At 43.9% G+C, this 13725-nt stretch overlaps 1 protein-coding gene across 3 annotated transcripts in view; it reads left to right on the forward strand.

Annotated features, from left to right (window-relative positions):
- ctnnd2b (catenin (cadherin-associated protein), delta 2b) overlaps window positions 1–13725 on the forward strand; it is a gene marked incomplete at both ends in the record, with an annotated part of 257135 nt that overhangs the window by 163831 nt on the left and 79579 nt on the right. The window contains 2 exons of one of the 3 annotated variants that reach the window (XM_084058604.1): window positions 4566–4902; window positions 9334–9390. In XM_084058604.1, coding sequence (XP_083914730.1) covers window positions 4566–4902; window positions 9334–9390 — 394 coding nt within the window. The remainder of the gene's footprint in view (window positions 1–4565; window positions 4903–9333; window positions 9391–13725) is intronic. The other 2 variants (XM_084058606.1, XM_084058605.1) reach the window with 2 other exon arrangements.

The following is a 13725-nucleotide window of genomic DNA, read 5'->3' on the forward strand; positions in this document are numbered from 1 at the left end:
CATGGTCTTATTTCATCTTTATTATTTTTTGCTATTTTTCGTTGTGATGTTGTTATCCACTGTCTGTCATTTCATGATATGACTGTTATAGTCCCCGGTTTCTTTTTAGGGGAACTCTTTACACAAACGGCTGAGTGGTGGCACTGTAACTATACCCTCATTCAGTGGTGTAACTAAGTACATGCATTCTGCATAAATAGTACTTTTGGTACTGTAAGTCAGGGGTCTTCAACGTTTTCAGGCCAAGGACCCCCTAGCTGAGAGAGAGATGAAGCAGGGACCCCCTCTATATTGCATAAAATTGTGTTTCAGATTTTTTTTTACTTAGTCTTTTTTTTTTTACTTAGTCTGCTCTTTTTTCCCTCTACACCTATACCTTTTTGCCAAAAATAGCCGATCTACAAGCTCACAGGCGTTGTGAGCTTGTAGATCTGCTATTTTCGGCTAATGTTGCCCTCAGAAAAGGAATTCTAGGGTTCAAGTGGTTAATGTAAAAAAAACAAAATCCTATCACACAAAGATTTGGCGGACCCCTGTAGTAGCTCTAAGGACCCCCTAGGGGGTCCTTAGAGCTCCAACTTCCGGTCATTTCCAAACGACCACTTGTTCCCCTTGCATCGCCCCCTGCTGGCCGGGAGGACCTCCCAATACTCACACACAGCACACAATCGCTGTCCAACTGGGCCATAGAACTCATAGAACCCACAACTTCTACAAGGGCTCCAGGATTAATTTTGGCAACTTAATTTATCCACACCGCCTCCCCCTCATCAACCCCAAAAAAATCACCTATAAAATAAACCTGGCCCTATTCAATATCAGGTCACTTCTTCACAAAACCTCCTCTATTTACGACCTTATTTGTGATGAGAAGCTGGACATCATCTTTTTGACAGAGACTTGGCTCGACTCAGCTGGAGCTGTCCCCCTAGCCGCTGCCTGCCCCCCAGGCTACAGTTATATACACTCAGCTCGTGAGGGCAAGATAGGAGGTGGACTGGCGTACCTCTTTTCAGACACTTTTAAGTTTAAACCTCTGACTATAGGCTCCTTTGTTTCGTTTGAATATCAGGCCACCATTTTGGAGAGTAAATCCCCTGTGCTCATGATCAATATCTACCGTCCGCCAAAAAGTAGCAAAGCCCTATTCCTGACAGAATTCTCTGACCTTTTATCCATCTGCACTATAGACTATGCAAGTACTCTGATCTCAGGCGACGTCAACCTCCACATGGACAATGATACAGATGCTGTGGTAATAAGGTTCCTCCAGATTTTACACTCCTATGATTGTATTCAGCATGTTGTCGGGCCAACACACAAGCATGGCCACACCCTGGATTTGGTGATCTCCAGAGGCCTAAGCGTCTCTGTTGACAGGCTCATTGATAGGCCTGAGATATCTGACCACCATGTGGTTTGCTTTAATATAGCCGTCTCTGATTTAGAGAAAAATAATACTGAGATTAGTATAAAAAAGCGTTATTTTAGCTCCTCTGCAGCCAGTGAATTCTCCCTTCATCTGGCAGGTGCACCCCCTATGCCTGATACCTCATCGGTAAATGTTATGATCCAACACTTCAACCAGATACTAGAGTCAGCTCTCAATAAAGTGGCCCCCATGAAAACTAAAAAGAGACAAAATTCCAGAATAACTCCTTGGATCAATGACCATATGCGCTCTCTAAAGAAAGAATGTCGCAGAGCTGAGCGAGCGTGGAGAAAAAACAAACTCACCATCCACCTCGAGATTTTTAAGACATCTACAGCTACCTACAACAAAGCCCTGCGCCTAGCAAGGCAGGCTTACTTTTCTGGCATTATTAACGAAAACAAAAACAATGCCAGAGTATTATTTTCCACAATTGAACGTCTCCTGAACCCCCCCCAGTCATATAAGCAATCGATCCCCGCTTCCAAAGCCAAATGTAATGAGTTTGCTTCATTCTTTGATAATAAAATCCTTAACATTCGAGCCGATATCTTGAACAGTGCGGCCACCACAAATTCTCCAACCACAAACGCGGCTAATGCTGCCAGATGCACTAGAGAAAACCTTAGCAGGGCTAGCCTGAACTCATTCTGTGAAATCGGGGCTGACGAACTCCGTAAAACCATATCCCAGATGACTTCATCCTCTTGCTCTCTGGATGCAATCCCCACTCCCTTTCTTAAAGAAGTGTTAGACACTGTGATTGGGGACATCTTAAAAATTGTTAACATCTCCATACGTTCAGGCATCTTTCCAGACTCACTCAAAACAGCTATAGTTAGGCCCTTGCTCAAGAAGCACAACCTCGACCCCTCGGTACTAGGCAACTACAGACCCATATCAAATCTGCCCTTCTTGGGCAAGGTCCTAGAAAAAACGATTTTCCACCAGTTAGAAGTATATTTACAGAACAACAAAATCCATAACAAATTTCAATCTGGTTTCAGGAAAGGGCATAGCACGGAAACAGCACTCGTGAAAGTAATCAACGATCTCAGGGTGTCAGCCGACAATAAAAATGTATCCGTCCTCCTGCTCCTCGACCTGACGGCTGCATTTGATACTATCGATCATGCTATCCTGGTTCAACGCTTGGAGTACTGGATAGGTTTGTCGGGCACGGCCTTGTCATGGTTCATTTCCTACCTATCAGGCAGAAGCTACTTTGTCAAACTAGATGAATTTGACTCAGACAAACATGCCATCTGCTCTGGCATCCCACAGGGTTCTATTCTTGGTCCGCTTTTATTTTCACTTTACATTCTGCCGCTGGGCGAACTCATCACCAGACACGGAGTTAATTTTCACTCCTATGCTGACGATACCCAGCTTTACCTTTCTGTAGCTCCAGATGACCCTAGTGCTCTTGACCCGTTGGTGTCTTGTCTGTCCAGCATCAAGTGCTGGATGAGTGAAAACTTTCTCAAGCTAAATGAGGATAAGACAGAAGTTCTGATAATTGGCTCTAGTGAGCAAAAAGAATCGATAACAAGTAGGCTCAGTACAATAACTGTGGGAAGTGACTCTATAGTCAAAAACTTGGGGGTTATTATTGACTCTGAACTGAATTTTAACACACATATTAGCCATGTCACCAAGACTGCCTTCTTCCATCTGAGAAATATTGCGCGAATCAGAGCCTATCTATCGTTAGACGATGCAAAAACATTGATCCACGCATTTGTTTTCTCTCGCATAGATTACTGCAACGCACTTTTTTCTGGCCTGCCAAAGAAAACAACCGACAGACTACAACACGTTCAAAATGCGGCAGCCAGAGTTTTAACTAAAACTAAAATGAGAGAACACATTACCCCCGTTTTAGCATCGCTTCATTGGCTCCCGGTCGTTTTTAGGATTGATTTTAAAATTCTTTTACTTGTTTACAAGGCTCTTAATGGTCTGGCACCCTCCTACCTCTATGACCTCCTCCCTAAATATGTTCCAGGCCGCCCCCTCAGGTCCTCTAGTGCTGGCCTACTTGATGTGCCTGAAATGTCTTATAAAAAATATGGTGAAGCAGCATTCTGCTTCTATGGGCCAACAGCGTGGAATAAGCTCCCATTGCGTCTAAAACAGGCACCCTCTGTAGACATTTTTAAAGCACAGCTCAAGACTCATTTTTTCACACTTGCTTTTAGTTGATTTTGTTACTTCTAATTGTCTGTGTTGTTATTTATGCCTGTACTGTTTGCTCGACTCACTGCCTCCTAGTTTTAGCCATGGCTTTTCTGCCACTGTTCTCTGCCATTGTTTTATATTCTTCATTTTTTGATTTTCGCTCTGGTTACCACTGTTCCTTGCTATTACTGTTTTATACTTTTTGTGTGTTTTTGCTCTATTTTTATTTCTGTGTTTTATACTTTGTTTTTCTTGCTCTGTAAAGCACTTTGAGCTGCATTCGTGTCATGAAAGGTGCTATATAAATAAAGTTTATTATTATTATAGGGGTCCCGGACCCCCTGTTGAAGACCCCTGCTCTAAGTACATTTTGATACCAATACTTTTACACTTTTACTCAAATAAATTTCCAATTCCAGACTTTTACTTGTAACAGAGCATTTCTACATTGCAGTATTGATACTTTTACTTAGTAAAAGTAAAAAAAAAAATGGAGTACTTTTACCCCCACTGCCCTCCATAAGTATTTTATTAATGAAATGAAATGTTTTATCTCATAACTTTCTTGTGTGTGTTGTTGTTTTTTTTTGCCTCTTCCCTGTCCTATATATTCTTCTCACGTGGTTTTGCCGTTTGATCCTTTCCATCCATTGCTTTTGATGTTGTTCTTTTCATTCATGTGCGTGCGTGCCTATGTCTGTGCGTGTATGTGTGTGTGTGTGTGTGTGTGTGTGTGCGCTCGCTCGCATGCGTGTGTGTGTGTGTGTGTGTGTGTGTGTGTATGTGTATGTGTGTACCCACACACATCATCCATATCCGTGCATCATCCTCATGCTGTTTCTCATGCGTGCGGGTTTTCTTTCGTGACATTCTCCCTCAAAACTCCTCTCACGTTCAAACCCGAAAACCTCCCAATTCCCCCCTCCCGTTGTTAACCCTTCTGCTACCCCAGACCCGGAGGTGAACCATCTCTACCACCAGGTCCTCAACTATCTGCTCTTTCCCTCCTACGCCCCTCCCCTCCCTCTCCCCGTAGCCCCGCCTTCCCCCGGTGTCGAACCAATCCCCTTGCAGCGGACGGCGAGCCAGGGCGGCGCCGGTACCTTCCAGAGGGCCAGCTTCGCCGCTTCGGCCGGCGGCGGGGCGGGCGACTACGGCAACCCGTACCGCACGCTGCAGTTCTGCCCGTCCACCGACCAGTCGCCCTACAGCAAGTCGGGCCCCGCGCTGCCCCCGGAGGCGGCCCTCGCACGCTCCCCGTCGGTGGACAGCATCCAGAAGGACCCCAGGTGAGCAGGAGGAGGAAGGAGGAGACACACCAGCAATATTCTTTCATTTTTCTTTCAAAAAACTGTTTCTTTGTTTTGTCTTTTTTGGTAGAAAAAAACTTTTGGACCCTTCCCTCCCTCCCCCCCCCTTTTCTGTGAAAGTACTGAAGCCCAGATTCACTGTATAGGATTTATAGGGAGTCATTTTATAGCATGATATATCATTTAGCGCTGTATTAACCACTTAAACCCTACACACTTTTTGACCTCTAGACCAAATATCTGCGGCGAAAATATGCGATCTACAGTCTCACAATGCGTCGCCTTGTGAGATTGTTAGTCTAGTGTTTTCGCTAAATGTTCGCCTATTATGTCATGGCCTGAGTAGGGACCAGTGTTGATTTTGACAGCAAATTTTGATTTCGCTTTAGTCATAGTTTTTCGAATAAAATTCAGTTTAGTTGTATAGTCATATTTTAGTCATCTGAAATGTTTCACTTTTTGTCTAGTTTTAGTCGACCAAATATCATAAGATTATAGTCGACTAAAGTCATCTTAGTCAACTAAAATGTATGTTGGCGGTGCCTTGATGGCGTCATAATGGTTGATTTTACACTTGGTTGCATGCTGAAAATAGCAGATCTACAAGCTCACAACGCGTCGCGCTGCGACGCGTTGTGAGCTTGTAGATCGTCTATTTTCAGAGCGCAACACTCGAACGCAACCAAGCATAAAATGACTTGTGTTTTAGTTCTACTGGATCTCTTCTCCACTAGTCCCTCACTACATATCTAGTTTTTATTTGTTGACGAAAATATCAATATATTTAGTCAGTCTTAGTTCAGCTTAGTTTTTATTTAGTTTTCGTGAGAAAAGGTGGTCGACGAACATTTTTCGTGATAGTTTTAGTCAACGAAATCAACACTGACGCTAGGGTTGAAGTGGTTAATGTATTAAAGTAACTTTTTTTGGCAAGACAAGATGGCGAGCGGGAGGTGGGGGGGTGTAGAGGCTGTATGTAAGTACTGTATGAATCTGGGTCTCAGTATAAACTGGCACACATGCATCACGTCACATCTGTCACACTGTCCCCTCTCCTCTGCCTGGTTCTGAGAGGCTTGTTCTTCTTCACACACTGCTATGCTGTAACATCTGTGCTGCACGCCACAAGGTCCCACACTGCTGCTACAAAGGTCCCACTCTGCTGCTATAGAGGTCCCACTCTGCTGCTATAGAGGTCCCACTCTGCTGCTATAGAGGTCCCACTCTGCTGCTATAGAGGTCCCACTCTGCTGCTATAGAGGTCCCACTCTGCTGCTATAGAGGTCCCACTCTGCTGCTATAGAGGTCCCACTCTGCTGCTACAAAGGTCCCACTCTGCTGCTATAGAGGTCCCACTCTGCTGCTATAGAGGTCCCACTCTGCTGCTATAGAGGTCCCACTCTGCTGCTATAGAGGTCCCACTCTGCTGCTATAGAGGTCCCACTCTGCTGCTATAGAGGTCCCACTCTGCTGCTATAGAGGTCCCACTCTGCTGCTATAGAGGTCCCACTCTGCTGCTACAAAGGTCCCACTCTGCTGCTATAGAGCCACCAAGGTCCCACTCTGCTGCTATAGAGGTCCCACTCTGCTGCTATAGAGGTCCCACTCTGCTGCTACAAAGGTCCCACTCTGCTGCTATAGAGCCACCAAGGTCCCACTCTGCTGCTATAGAGCCACCAAGGTCCCACTCTGCTGCTATAGAGCCACCAAGGTCCCACTCTGCTGCTAGAGCCTCAGCACCGCTCTGCTCTGTTCCCCACGCCACTCTGCTGTATACCGCACAGCATGGGGGCCGCTATGCTGGAAGAGTATTTGAAGTCTCTGCTTTTAAGCCGCGAGTCTCAGTGTGTGTGTGTGTGTGTGTGTGCGTGCGTGCACAAGCGTGTGCATGTGTGCGTGCGTGTGCGTGCGTGTGAGAGCAAGAGAGAGACATAGTGACAGTGGTGGAAAAAGTGCTCTTGCTTTACTTAGTAAAAGTATCAATACTGCAATGTAGAAATAATCTGTTACAAGTAACAGTCAGGAATTCAAAATTTACTTGAGTAAGAGTACAAAAGTATTGGCATGAAAACTAGTAACTAGTACTAAGAGAGAGAGAGAGAGAGAGAGAGAGAGAGAGAGAGAGACTGAGAGAGAGAGACTGAGAGAGAATTACGGAGAAACAGTAAGAGAGATACAGACAGACAGACAGACAGACAGACAGACAGACAGAATTAGACTTTAATAGCTGTTTTTTTATTGTGTCTACATTTTTGCTTCTATTCGAAAAAAAAACTAGTTTCAGCAGCAAATTCTATTTGCTTTCTTGGATTCCTGCTGCTACACAAAGAGTCTCTGGTTTAATGACCTTCAGCAAACAGCCTGTCAGAGATACAGCCAGCCTCATTAAAGACCAAAAAAATACTATATCTGTCTCCATGACCCTGCTGGCTCAGGTGCTCAGAGAACAGAACAGAAGATACATTTGTTTGTCCCCCCGGTACAAATTATATCTGTACCGTATCTCTTAATGAGGATGTCATTTTGCACTTGGATTGCTTTATTGTCTGTGTTTCTAAAGGGACAGGTACTATATCTCATCACTCTTTCATGACTTCACTTCATTCGTCTCTCTCTCTCTCTCTCTCTCTCTCTCTCTCTCTCTCTCTCTCTCATCCACTCCACTGTTATCTCTCGGCACACTCATCTGCACTTTTGTCTGTTTCGTCTCACTCTCCATCACGCAGCCCTGCAGCTAGCTAGCCGCCGCGGCCGTGCCGTGGGCCTTTTTGTGTGTGCACTCCCCTTTGCAAACGGGCTGACTCATGATGCATCGCATTCTCTGCTGCACCCCACCCACCCACCCACCCCGCACACAACATGCAGAGTCAGTGTGGACGCTTACAGCGAGCTGAGGCATCTATCTGCCTGCCCTGTATGTATGTGTGTGTGTGTGTGTGTGTGTCTGCTGCTGGCAACATGTCCATTCTGTGTGTTTAAAGGGAGGGTCTGCCCTGCTCTTGGAAAAAAACGCTGCGCCCCGCCCCGCCCTGTCCCTGGTCCCGTAGGTATACAGTAGCTCGACATGTTGCAGGATTCCGACGCTGTTGAGGAGCCGCTCCGATTCTCCAAAAGAGGACTTATTTGGAAAAATCCTGCATTGCTGAATGATGCGAGATTAGATACAGCTGAGGCTTCAGTACAGTGTACAGTAGGCATGTAACGATTTATTGTAAATCGATTAAAATCAATTCAAACTGGTGAAAATTTAAATCGATTTAATACAAAATTAATTGCAATGCAAAAAATTGCCAGAAGAACATTTTTGCCAGGTGGAGAACTTTAGTTAAACTTGCAGAGTGACGCATTACTTTACCTGGGTTAGATCTTCTGATAGTTGTACTTGAATGTTGACATGAAATAATAATCCTGTTTAGTGTTTCACGCCGCCGATCAACACACGTTGAAAGGCTAGGATAAAGATACCAAGGATTCGACAGTGCAACGCGGAAGTAGTGCGGACGTACGCCATAATGTTCGAAGCTGGTTATAAAGATACCAAGGATTTATCAGTGATGTCACTGACATGTGAAAAGCCATGTGCAAAAGAAAATACAGGATCTTTATAAGATAATTGATGAAGAGTTTTTAGTCATTTGCTACTGTATTGAAAAGAGGATAAGAGAAAACACAGTATTGTAAAAAGACAAGAAAATACTGGATTTGTGTAAGAGAAATAATAAAAAAAAACAATTCTGTCATTTGTCTGGAAAAAAAAATGTGTTTAATTGTGTGATTCGAATCTTATCGTGAGTTGAGTGAATCATTACATGCCTATTGTCATTGAACACAGTACTGTGCTTTGAAAATGTCACCACGCATCATGATGGAGACATGCACGTGATGCTTGTAATATAGCTTAGTTCAGTTCTCAATGTCAAGGAAGCCCAAATTGATTTGAAAAATAATTTTGTGCTAGAGACCCCAAAAGACAAGCAGACCCCACTTTGAGAACTACTGGCCTATTAGTTACATCATATTGTTGGAATAACGACTGCAGCAGGTCAGTAATGTAATCTCACTGGTGTTTGTAGCATTTGAAAGCCCCCCGTATTTTTAACATGTTGGACGGCGTTTGATTAAAAACACAACAACAATACGCTGTCCATGAGCAGAGTTTGACCCTCTCTTTAACCGAACACACTCACCATTCCCCAGCATGTCCCCCCCTCCCTCCCCTCCCCCGCTGTCTGATGAGCACATAATATGCTGAGAGAGTAAACGCCTAGTCCGCTGGCTATTTGATTATAACTGATAATAACTCATTTCTATTGAATGAATTATGATCTGATATGAACCTGACAGACCAACATAATCCAGTCCTCAATACCTCTCTGTCTTGTTTCTCTCTGCCTGTCCCCCCTTCGATAGGTTCGACCCAGAATTCCTTGTGTGGAATCAAAACCAAGCCGAGCAAAGAATGACAAAGTAATCCAACCTATTTATTTATTATGTATTTTCCACACATCCTATGTATGTATATATCTACGTATCTATCTTTGCCATTCACTGCAGCCTGTCTCTCATCACTCTCTATATTCTATACAGTGGTGGAAAAAGTACTCACATTGTTTTACTTATGTAAAAGTATCAATACTGCAATATAGAAATACTCTGTTACAAGTAAAAGTCCGGAATTCAAAATGTGCTTGAGTAAAAGTACAAAAGTATTGGCATCAAAATGTACCTCAAGTACCAAAAGTAAAAGTAGTCATTATGCAGAATCTCCCATTTCAAGTTTTCAAATGTATAAACATCTTTTGAAAATAGCCGATCTACAAGCTCACAATTTGTCGCATTGTGAGCTTGTAGATCTGCTATTTTCAAATGGCCGAAATGTATATACTCTAGGGCTGATGTGGTTAATGTATGTTTTGTAGTAATAATCAAAATCTAAAAAGCAACTAGTAACTAAAGATTTCAAATAATTGTAGTGGAGTAAAAGTACAACATTTGCCACTGAGATGTAGTGGAGTACAAGTAAAAGTATCGGAAATTGGAAATACTCAAGTAAAGTACAAATACCTCAAAATTGTACTTAAGTACATACAGTACTTGAGTAAATGTTACTTTCCACCACTGATATTCTATATATATACGTATATGACACCGATATCAAGCAGCATGACAGAGCACGTGTCCCATCGTATTGTCATCCATTTATTATAAATAGCGCCTCATGTTTGAAGACATGTCTTTCATGTTATAGTCGTGTTTTGGACTCATGGAGTCGAGGATCAGATCAAAAAAGAAAGCTTGTTTTTTTTATGATCCCCATTGTCACTTTAAAGTTGGATATAGGAAGACTGGTGGTTTTGTGATGGGGGGGTGGGGGGGCTGTGGAGTTGTGAGGATGCTTGAGTCAATTTAAGGTTATAACTGTCATCTAATTATATCTTTTCCGATTGGATTGGTTATGATGACTGAACTCTTTCCCACAAACTGGAGTAATGGAATATCAATAATATTTCACTGATTTGGAGTAAATTAAAGCCGGTGAGACAGAAATCTAAAAAACCTTCATCCTCTCCATTGGCTCTCCATCTATACCCAGTCATCTCATCTCATGTCATCATCTCATCATCTCATCATCTCATCATCTCTTCCATGGACCCATCCATTCGTCTTCTGTATATGTGTTAGCTGTTTATCATGTTCTCTGTCCCTGTGTTTCTCCAGTCAGCTCCAGTGTGCCTAGTGTGTCATTGTGACTGTATATTCATTAGCCTTTCCTTAACCTCTCCTGGGCGACACGTAACAAAGCACTGTTGCAGCTGACAGTCAACTGACAGCAAAGAGAGCGTTGTGGCATATGCTGGGGTGGGGTGGGTGTGCTGGGGTGTGTGGGTGTGTGGAGCGTGTATGCTGGGATGTGTGGGGGGTGTGTGTGTGTGTGGGGTGTGTGGGGTGTGTGTGTGTGTGTGTGTGTGTGTGTGTGTGGGGTGTGTGGGGTGTGTGTGCTGGGGTGGGGTGGTGTTGGTAGGGGAGCTGGGTCAAGGCTCATTCAAGGTTCATGTAGATGGGTTTGCACGTGCTTCGGGGGTGAGGACGCTTGTGCGTTCGTTATCACACCTATAGTCCATACGTTTAATACGAGAACATATAGGCCTATACACCTTTTCATCCACTAGATGGCAGTTGCGAGAGTATGTAGCATACCCATAATGCAACGCTACATTTTGAGACGGAAGTAGGAAGTCAAGTCGCAGCTTCAGGCCTGTTGTTGTTCAGCCGTTGTCGGACGCTGATTTGGATGCTGAAGAGGAGCTGTTGTTTCTGATGCTTTAGAGAAGAAGGGCCAAGGCAAGGCAGGGCCACGGCAAAGAGACCAAACGTGACAAATCTGTCTCCCCCTCCAGTCCCTATGTCAGCCCACGGTTCTTACGTCGAGTATGTATGTCACTTTACTTGTTTCTAACCTGTTTTTTAGTTATTTTTTAGCTGTATTCTGTAACAAGTCACAAAGATTCAATCTAAAGTCAACGTCAGGCCTGAAGATCTAGTAGCCCTAGTTGGTCAGTCAGAGCACTACGCCGTCACGCCAAGCTTGGCCAATCAAACCTGGCGGATACGTCTGTGACTGCCAAATGGCGGTTTTAATATAGGAGATATACTGTATACTGTGTGTGTGTGTGTGTGTGTGTGTGTGTGTGTGTGTGTGTGTGTGTGTGTGTGTGTGTGTGTGTGTGTGTGTGTGTGTGTGTGTGTGTGTGTGTGTGTGTTCGCGCGCGTCTGTGCGTGCGCGTTTATATAATTGTTTCCATTGGTGGAGCTAATCACAAAATGGTCTGATATGCAGACCAACCCTGCCGTGCAGCTGTCCGTGCACGTGCAGGGAATAGTGCACGGCGCTATCTATCTCCAGCTGGCCTATATATAACGATGCGTTAATGAGCATTTTAGACTTATCATCAGCGGATGAGCATAATTGAAGTGGTTGTTGTCAGTGTGCATTTGAATGCAGATTTCAGAGAGAAAAAAAAGAGAGAAAAAACCCTGGATGAAACCGTGGAACATTTACTGTGTAGACTCAGAGAGACCAGCTCGTGCGATGCGATCTCTCCGATCTTTCCCAGGTGTGTCCCCCAGGTAGGCGTGGTTTTGAGGTTAGGTTAAGGCAGTGGTTCTCAAACAGTGGGTTGCGGACCCATCTTTATGGGTTTTTATCCCTTTTTTTACTTCTTATTTAGAAAATATGTATATATCTAAGATTTTCAATTTCTTTTTTGTTTTGTTTTTCACAATACATTATTCATAAAAATAAATTCATTCAAAAAAGTGGAAACTTGTGAAAATAGCAGATCTACAAGCTCACAACGAGTTGCATCGCGACACGTTGTCGGCTTGTGGATCGACTATTTTCACAAGTTTGGGTCCCGGGAAGACATCAAATGTATCTTTTGGGTCATATTTTCTGTGAGGTTATAGGGTTAGGTTCAGGCATAGTATATAACCACACCCACCTGGGTGATACACCAAAGAAAGAGTGGAGTCCCGCGATCTCTCTACTGTACGCCTTCCTTCCTCACTCTGCTGGCTATAATAATGTATGCAAATGTTCTGGGTTCTAGGCATCAGCGGTGGAATTGTGGTGTGATATGATGATGTAACCCAATCATAAAAGTGCCTCATTGAATTTTATGCTCATAAGCACAGCACAGGATCTCCGTGTGGTCCCTGTGGGCCTCCGTGTGTGGAGTCACTGGTTTGTGATGGAGTGTGTGTGTGTGTGTGTGTGTGTGTGTGTGTGTGTGTGTGTGTGTGTGTGTGTGTGTGTGTGTGTGTGTGTGTGTGTGTGTGTGTGTGTGTGTGTGTGTGTGTGACATCTCCTGACCTTTCGTTCAGCTAAAGTCTCTATAGGCCAGTCTGTCAGCCATCCCATTATGCCCAACCCACACTCTCTGGAAAATACGCCCACACACAGCGTGCGCACGCACCACACACCACACACACAGACACACACACACACACACACAGAGAGAGACAGACAGACAGAGGCACGCGCACACGCGCAGACACCCCACACACACACACACACACACAGAGACACACACACACACACACACACACACACACACACACACACACACACACACACACGTGCGTATTAACAGTGTTTATATCCTAGCTGCCATTCTAGGCACACAGGCACAGAGCTGAGATGTGATATTTATAGTAATGGACACAGATTAAAACAATTCCATTGGATAGCATATTGCTGTGCTGTGACCTTATCTGGCCTCTCTCTGCTCTGAGCCAGAGCTGAGCTGTTGTTTCTACCACTGTTTCCCAAACAGTGGGTCAGGGCCCACGTTTGGCCAATTTGTTATGGGCCACAAGTAAATGTCCCCTTCTAGTTTCTCAAGGGTCTCAAGCTAAAGAGATGATAGATAGATAGATAGATAGATAGATAGATAGATAGATAGATAGATAGATAGATAGATAGATACATGGATGGATGGATAGATGGTTTCAATTTCAATTTTTTTAAAGTGTCAAATCACAACAAGTTGTCTCAAGACACATTACATGTTACAGAGACCCGAGAGTCCCACCCTGAGCAAGCAATTTTGCCTCCAGTGGCAACGAAAAAATAACGGGATGGATACTAGGATACTAGGTAAATTGATGGATACTAGATACATAGATAGATAGTAAAGAACATGTGTGGACGTACTGTAGCACCTGTGTATCTGCTAATGCTATCTTTGTTTCAATGCATGCAGGGTTTCATATATGTTAACAACTATAGCTAACAGATTG

Source organism: Gymnoscopelus microlampas (genome assembly GCF_963454915.1).
Source record: "Gymnoscopelus microlampas genome assembly, chromosome: 5".
In the NCBI taxonomy this organism is placed as follows: domain Eukaryota; kingdom Metazoa; phylum Chordata; class Actinopteri; order Myctophiformes; family Myctophidae; genus Gymnoscopelus; species Gymnoscopelus microlampas.